At 49.7% G+C, this 7,790-nt stretch overlaps 2 protein-coding genes across 3 annotated transcripts; one reads left to right on the top strand and one right to left on the bottom strand.

Annotated features, from left to right (window-relative positions):
* Positions 1-1,106: 1,106 nt before the first annotated feature.
* Positions 1,107-2,340, bottom strand: LOC130839401 (uncharacterized). The gene is made up of 3 exons (XM_057713680.1): positions 2,212-2,340; positions 2,038-2,082; positions 1,107-1,361 (listed from the first exon to the last, which is right to left on the bottom strand). Exons 1-3 carry the CDS (start codon positions 2,320-2,322, stop codon positions 1,107-1,109), a joined length of 411 nt encoding a protein of 136 aa, XP_057569663.1. The 5' UTR covers positions 2,323-2,340.
* A 2,265-nt stretch (positions 2,341-4,605) lies between these two features.
* Positions 4,606-7,233, top strand: RPS16 (ribosomal protein S16). Of its 2 annotated transcripts, XM_057713596.1 has the most exons (5): positions 4,634-4,744; positions 4,881-4,982; positions 6,640-6,736; positions 6,850-6,897; positions 7,033-7,233. In XM_057713596.1, the coding sequence occupies exons 1-5, from the start codon at positions 4,697-4,699 to the stop codon at positions 7,176-7,178; spliced, it is 441 nt and encodes a 146-aa protein (XP_057569579.1). In that variant the 5' UTR covers positions 4,634-4,696; the 3' UTR covers positions 7,179-7,233. The 2 variants fall into 2 exon arrangements, with proteins under 2 accessions (XP_057569578.1, XP_057569579.1); XM_057713595.1 differs by having other exon boundaries at positions 4,606-4,744; positions 6,640-6,897.
* The last annotated feature ends 557 nt before the right edge of the window (positions 7,234-7,790 follow it).

The raw sequence follows: 7,790 nt of genomic DNA, 5'->3' as shown, positions 1-7,790 counted from the left end.
AAATGTTGCCCCTTCTATAAGCTTGGTTCCTTTAAACAACAGTTCTTTAAAATAGGATTCCACATAAAAATGCCTATTGACACTTCCGCAGGAAGACATTTACTCCAGGAAATAAAGGGAACTGTCATTTTCTCCCTGTGGAAAGCCCTTCCTTGGTGTATCAGTGGTTCTCAACTCTCAACCTGGCAGCACTCAGAAGAGTTGAGAAGAGAAATGCACAATAGCCCCAAACTGGAAACAACCCAATGTCCATCACAAGGAGAATGGATAAACAAGTTGCAGTACATACATGCAATGGAATAATAACAAGCTATTGATACACACATGAATGAATCTCAAAAACATTAGCTGAGTGAAAGAAGCCAGACACTAGGATATGTACATTATTTCTCCACTCATATGAAATTCTAGGGCAGACAAAACAAATCTATACAAACAAAAAGCAGATTAATGGGTATCTAGGACTAGAGATGGAGACTGGGTAGAAGCATAAAGCAATGCTTCAGGGTGATGGAAATGTGATGGTATACACACATCTGTCAGAACTGGTTGAAATGTACACTTAAAATGGGTGCCTTTTACTGTAAGTTATAGCTCAATAAACTAGACTTTAAAAATACAGATGTTCGGGATTCACCAGAGACCAATTGTCAAATTCTCTAGGCTGGGGCCTGGCCGTCAGTGTTACTTAAAAGTTCTCCAGGTGGTAATTATCTGCAGCCAGGAATGTGAGTCACAAGATTCTTCCTGTCCTCAAGGGTTGGGGATGAGGTTGGAGGACAGGTGTGCAATGCTTGGTCCCTTCCTGGGAGAGGAGAGATGAGAGAGTATCTGAAACAGAGGGAGAGCAACAGGGGCAAGTGGGGGCAATTTATCCAACCCCCGCCCCAGTAGGTCAGAGACTTCAGGCTTCAGATATTTTTCTCCTTCTCTCCCCTTCCCCTCGCTCCTGGGGCTCCAGCTGAGGTTCTCTGGCCTAGAAGGAGAAGGCTTAGGATCTGGGAACTGGGCCTGGAGACCAAGTTTCCTCTCCCTTTCTCCACCCAGTTTCTCTGGGAGTACCAGGGAGTCTGTGTCCTCCCCAGGGAATCTGTGTCCTCCCAAGTTCATGCTGAGGGCAGGTGCTGAGCACAAGCCCCCTGTAAAAATTCCAAGAGTTTGGCCAGAAAAAGATGGACAGGTCTCTGAGGGTGTCCTTCACAGGGTGGACAAGTGCCCTGGCCAGTCATCCACAGCCGGGATCCCAGGGCATCCAGTAGGCGCTGTAGCCGGAACACAGAAGTCCCCACAGATGCGCCCTCCTCAAACCCAATCACTGACAGCTCCAGCCGGAAGCAGCCTAGAGTCTCAGCAGGACACACCTGTGGGGACAGAGTGATCTGGTGTCTCTGGGCAAGAGCTGGTCCCAAGTCCTCACCCCCACAGTTTCTGACTTGTGGCCTGGGACAAGCCCCTTCACCTCTCTGAGCCTCACTTTCCTCATCTATAAAATGGAGCTTTGAGTAATACCTTCTGCCTTCACTAGAAGTGCACCTAAGTCAGAAAAAGACACTCCTTCCTTAGAAAGCGCTTCTAAGTGCTGATTTTATTAGAACAAGATACTTTACTGCCATCTGCTGGAAACTGACAAACATATCCAGGATAAGACTACTGTCCTTGTAGATGTGGGATACTAGCGCAGTGTACAACCTGCACATCCATACATGATGGCCCTGTTTACTTCATAGGGTCTGTGTGAAGAGTAATTAAGCTAATATACTTAAAGCATTTAGACCAGTGCCTGGCACAGAGTAAGCACTATTTAAGAATAGCTGCAGTCCTCCTCCTCCTCCTTTGTTGGGATTATGCAGCAGACACTGTGCTAAGTGTTGGAAATAGCAGTGAATAAAGTGTATTTGTCAAGGCTGGGGGTGGGTCAGGAATTGGACAGCCAGAATACCAGCCTGCCTGCCTCCTGGCCCTAACATGTGAGTGTTCTGAGCCTAGTGGATTCTCCCTAAACTTGCAGCTTCAGTAAGGAGCTTACGAGATACTCACCAAAAGATCGTCTGGGGTGTAGAGAGTGCCATCATTTTTGTTTCCCTATAAGTGTGGGGTAGGAAGGAAAATCAGATCTTGGAGGGGGAGAGACTGACTCTTCCTTAAACAAGCCTCCCACCCCACTGCCTAACTAGCCTGCCCCTGTCTGCTGGCTCGTCCCTCCCTTCTCACCAGCATCTCCATGATGGCAATGAGGAAGTAGAAAGGCTCCCTCGGGCAGAGGGGTGGTCCTAGGCCTCCCAAGGGCAGCACCAGCAGGAGGATGATCCAGAGAGGCCACATGGGCACCCTGCCCACCCCCAGACTTTCTCTGGTTCCAGTCTGGGGTTCTGGAAACAAGAGGTACAGAGAGAGGAAAAAAGTTGGAAAACTGGAATGGGTGAGGGGAATTGCTCCTTCCCCGCCCTTCCAGCTTCACTCAATTCACAGATACCCAGGAAGTGTACTCCAAGAGGCTGAGGGAGATGGTGACCCTAGAGTAGGAAGGGACTCGGTCAGAGGACTCCCAGACCCCCTCCTTTCTCCCCACCCAAGATACCAGAGCAAGGCTATGAAGATCACCCTGGAGAGACTGGAAGCTTCCCCTGCCCCCCACCCCCCAACAGATCCATAAGGCAGTACAGAGTGTGTGAGAGTGTGTGCATTGTGGCCTGTCTGTCTTCTCATTGGAAAACACCAGTGTTAGGCTTTATCCGTCTTCAGGTGTATATTTGGGAGTCTCTGCTCTCCTTTCTACTTCTATTTCTGTCACAAGTGTCTTAGAATCTTCCTGCCTGCCTGTACCTGACCGTCTTCTTTCTCTGAGGGTTGGCCTCTCTGCCACTGGATCTCCGTCACTTGTGTCTTCTGGCTCCATCTCTGACTGACCGGTGTTTCTCTTCTTTTTCCTCTCCTCCATTGGTCCCGTCTCTGCCTTCTCCTTCACGTGTGTCTCTCTCTTGTGCTGTGTATTTGTCCGTGTGTCTCTCCAGGTGAGCCTCTGGGTCCTTCCTTCCTCTCTCCCTGGCCCTTCGCCCCTCTCCTTCTCTCACCCTTTAGGAGCTGGACTCTGAGCTGCAGGAGCCTCCCTCTGGCCCCAGACCCGCCCACCAATCTCCACACTGTCTCCACCCTCCAGGCACCTGTGAGCCACCACACCCCTTTGAACCTTCCACCCCAGACCCAGTGCTGCCAGAGAAACTGAGGCAACCGTGGGCTCCCTGCAGCCTGAGAGAAAACTCTTGGCTGGGAAGGGAACATCTTAAGTGGTGGAGAGCCAGGGGCTACCCAATCCTGAGGTTCCTCTCATGGAGTTGGGGGGACTGGAGATAGAGAATTCTGTGGGGTAGGGGCCTAGAGAGGGGGGTGTTTGGGGTGGACTCTGGAGAAAGAGGGTTCTGAGATAGAGACTCTGAAGAGTAGAATTTTGGAGGGAGGGTCTCCAAGGAGTGGGGGATTCTAGTGGGGAGGCAGATTTCAGGGGAGACAATTGCTGGGGAGAAGAGGATCTGAAGGGAAACAAATTCTCAAGAAAGGTAGATTTTGACCGAGGGGGCTCTGCAAATGATGAAGATTTTGTGAAAACGGGTTCTAGGGGGGCAGTTCTGGGAAAAGTGGATTGGGGGAGAGGGAGATTCTGAAGGAGGGGGATTCTAAGGGTTGTGGGTTCTGAGGAGAGGAAGATTCTGGGGAGAATTATGGCAGGGTTGGGGGAGAGGGCCCTAAGTGAAGGGAGATTCAGGGAAAGAGAGAGTCTAGGGTGAGGGTTCTGAGGAGGGGGATTTGGGAGTTTGCCTCTTAGAGAAGAATTCTGGCAGGAGACTGAAAGGAAGGAAGTTCTGGTGAAAGCTAGATTCTGGGGGTGGGGGGCGCTCTAAGAGGAAAAGGATTCTAGGGAGGACTGTCTAAGGAGGTGGGTTCTAGGAGGTAGGGGGAATCTGAATCCTGCCAGATTTCTTTTGCGGGGAATTCTAGAGAGGAGGAAGATTGCCAGCGATGAAGTAGTAAGACCACCTTCAGGGAGGGTGAGAATCGGTTGTGGATGGGAGGGGCGGGAGATTATTAAAAAGCCCAAAGGCAATACATGGAATCCAAAAACAACAGATATATACACTACCAAATATAAAATAGATGGCTAGTGGGAAGCTGCTGCATAGCACAAGGAGATCAACTTGATGATGGATGACCTACAAGGGTGGGATAGGGAGTGGATATGGGGTTACATGTATAGATATAGCTGATTCACTTTGTTGTATAGTGGAAGCTGGCAGAACATTGTAAAACAATTATATTCCAATAAAGATCTGAAGGGGGGGTAAGAATTGAATAAACTGAAAAAAAAAAAAGTCAAAAAAAACACCCCAAATGCAAATGAGAACCGTCGGTGACCAACGAGGACCGAGGATGTGAATTACGGCGTGTCCTCACCCTTCTGGTCGGTCCCCGCCACCCTTCAGGCCCTGCCCCTTCCGCTCCCAGGTCCCGCTCTCCCAATCTCGCGACCCACCTTCCCGCTGCCAATCTAAAGTCCCGCCCACGAGCCGTAAAGCTCCCTCCCGTCGCGAAGCTGAACACAACACGCCTGCGCAGACCCTGAAAAGCGGCCGGGGTGGCCCCGCGCTTTCCTTTTCCGGTTGCGGCGCCGCGCGGTGAGGAGCTCCTGTCTACGGCCGCAGCCATGCCGTCCAAGGGTCCTCTGCAGTCGGTGCAGGTCTTCGGACGCAAGGTGAGCCGCGCCCCTGATGGTATGGGTGAGGGGAGGCGTGGGTCGGGGAGAGGCTTGCGGGCAGGGGAGTCTGGGGTGGACGTGGGAGCTGGGGCTCAGCGCTCACGTGGCTCCGCTGTCTTCTTGCTTTCCACAGAAGACGGCCACGGCCGTGGCGCACTGCAAACGAGGTAACGGCCTCATCAAGGTGAACGGGCGACCCCTGGAGATGATCGAACCGCGCACGTTGCAGTACAAGGTGCCGGGATTAAGGACGGGCGTTTGGGTTAAGTGGAGGGTTCTGGAGATGGAGATGTTGGAGTAAGTGGGTTCCTGGAATTCATCGATCTTGGAAGCTGAAGTGTCTGGTGTCAACAGTGGGATGTTTAGAAGCTGAGCAGGGGACAGAAAAATGGAGTATCTGGCGATGGATGGAGTCGGATGTAGGAGGTTCAGAAGATGTTTTAAAAGCTTGAATTGAGAGTGAACGTGGATGTTGAAGATTAAGCAGGTGCTTAACTGGGTTATTTAGAAGCTGACTCAGTTGGGGACCGGATGACATGGGGATTATCAAAGTTTGCGTGACCTAATTTCTTGCAGTAAGTTAATGGGGTACATGAGTATGCTTACACATTAACGTTTCCATTTTTAGAGTAGTATGCACTTTCGGAGGATGGGAATCAATGTTTTGTTACTCAAGAACCTTGCGATTAAAGTAGGGTTTGAACATTGTAGGTACTCAATAAATTTTAGAACAACAGAATTTGAGTTTGTTGTGCTTGGCTGTGAAAGGAGTGCCTCCCCTCCCTGTTTCAGCCTCAGTTTTGTTTTTTTCTCTCCCTTTTTTTTCTGAATAAAGTTTTATTGGAAGGCCTCATTTTTTTTGGTTCAGAATGGAAAGAGATCCGAGTTTGATTTCTGCTTGTTCTAGCTACGTAATCTGAGGCAATAACTTCCTTTCTTTATTAAATGGGAATAATTTCTACTTTGAAGAGGTGTTGTGAGGGTTAATTGGATTCTCCATGTGAGGTTGTTGGCATGTGTGAGAATGAATTTGTTAAGTCTGTTTTAACAGTGAAGAATAACACCTATGTTGCAGGGTTAGTTATAACTTGATAACGTAGCCCCTGAGATTCCTTTGTATAGCAGATAATTGAGTGTTATAGCGTGTAATTGAGTATTGTGGCTTATTCTTATTGTCAGTTTAGCTGAAGGCTTTGTGTGTGCAGCGTGTGTTGAGTGCTGGAGACAAAGCAGTGACCCTGATGGCTCCAGGGCCTGCCCTCACAGAGCTCCCAATCCAGTGGGGGAGACAGACTAGATCTCACACCAGACACTGCTCCAAAGTAGTCAGGGCTGGGGTAGAGGAGCCCAGAGAAGGTTTATGGCTCAAACCTGGGTGGAAGGGTCAGAGCAGGGGAGACTTGTGAGCTGAGGCCTAAAGTAGGTAAAACAAAGTAGGGTTGTAGTATAGTTGTAATTTTTCTGGAAATTTGTGAGGTTCAAAGGGAGGGCAGAGAGCTCAGGTGGGGAAAGCACCTGATATAACCCAGGAGTGGCTTCTCACTGTTGGGGCAGCCTTGGTGGCTGCAAAGGTTTTCCATTCCGTTTGGCTAAAGTGCCAGCGTTCTAAGAATCAGTCTTAAAAGATAGGTAATTTGATGTCCAGAGAGAAACACAGAGGGAACCCTACCCAGGTTTCAGATTGCCTTCAACAATCTCTTTTGTCTTGGAAACCTCTGTGTTCTGCTGGCTGTGTAGAGGGCCTTGAGTAACAGCCCAGCCCTCTTCTGCTAGTACTTTGAGGCCATTGGTGGCAGAAGCTACTTGGAGAGAGCTGTGGAGGAATGTTCAGTGAGATTGCTTGGCTGCCCAGGTTGTGATCTAAAATCTTGTCATGTTTCCTGTTGCTCTAGCTACTGGAACCTGTTCTGCTTCTGGGCAAGGAGCGATTTGCTGGTGTGGACATCCGCGTCCGAGTGAAGGGTGGTGGTCATGTAGCCCAAATATACGGTGAGTCCTGGGAACTGTGCACATGGGTGGAAGGTGGATCTGAGAGCAAGGCCCTACCCTTCGGTGTACATATAGCTGATACACTTTTCTGTGTGTGTGTTTCTTTCTCACAGCAATCCGCCAGTCCATCTCCAAAGCCTTGGTGGCCTATTACCAGAAATGTGAGTGAGAGGTCTTTCCCATCTGGTGGGTAGGGGCAGGGGCAGGTCAAGGTCCAGCACTCTGGCATTTAGACACAGAGAATAGGAGGACACTTCCTGGCATAACTAAATCTTCACCCATCCTTTCATCCCCAGACGTGGATGAGGCTTCCAAGAAGGAGATCAAAGACATCCTCATCCAGTATGACCGGACCCTGCTGGTAGCTGATCCCCGTCGCTGCGAATCCAAAAAGTTTGGAGGTCCTGGTGCGCGTGCTCGCTACCAGAAATCCTACCGATAAGCCTATCATAAAAATCAGGGTTTACCTTCAAAATAAAAATGTGGGATTTAAGGTTTCAAGGACTATGCTGTGGTCTTCTGTGGTGGGTCTTTGCCAAAAAGGAATGTAAGAAACGCCCCTAGAAGCCTTTCTAGAAGATACCACTGGGGTTAGGAGATGGGTAGGAGAGGCAGGTGGGAGCAGACCTGGTCTCAGTCTCTCTGCACCCCCAGCAGAGTCCAGTGTGTGGGCACAGCTGGGTTGGGTGTTTTTCTAGGTCCTTGGTTGTGTGGGGTATCCTTGTGAGTTTCTTTTTTCCAGTCCTTTTGCTGTTGTTTTAATGACATGTCAGAGAAGAGCAGGGGAAATGGGTAAGGTCAATGATCTTTAATACAAAGTGAGGAGAAACTGCCTGGGTGGAGTCTTAAGTCAGCAGAGAGGGCCATCCATGCCTGTGTTGGGAAAGGAATTTTTCTTAATGCCAACCTGTAGTGTAGGTAGGATTGAGATTGGGGCAGGGGGCTGTAACCTCCATTGCGGATGGTTGCATGATTCCCCCTGACTGGCTTCGTCCTTCGGAATGTCAACAGTAACTCCTGGGAAAGTCTTCTACCCCCAAGGCCTCCTTAAAGC

Source organism: Hippopotamus amphibius, chromosome 16 (genome assembly GCF_030028045.1).
Source record: "Hippopotamus amphibius kiboko isolate mHipAmp2 chromosome 16, mHipAmp2.hap2, whole genome shotgun sequence".
Lineage (NCBI taxonomy): Eukaryota > Metazoa > Chordata > Mammalia > Artiodactyla > Hippopotamidae > Hippopotamus > Hippopotamus amphibius.
This window is presented reverse-complemented; position numbering and strand designations above follow the sequence as displayed.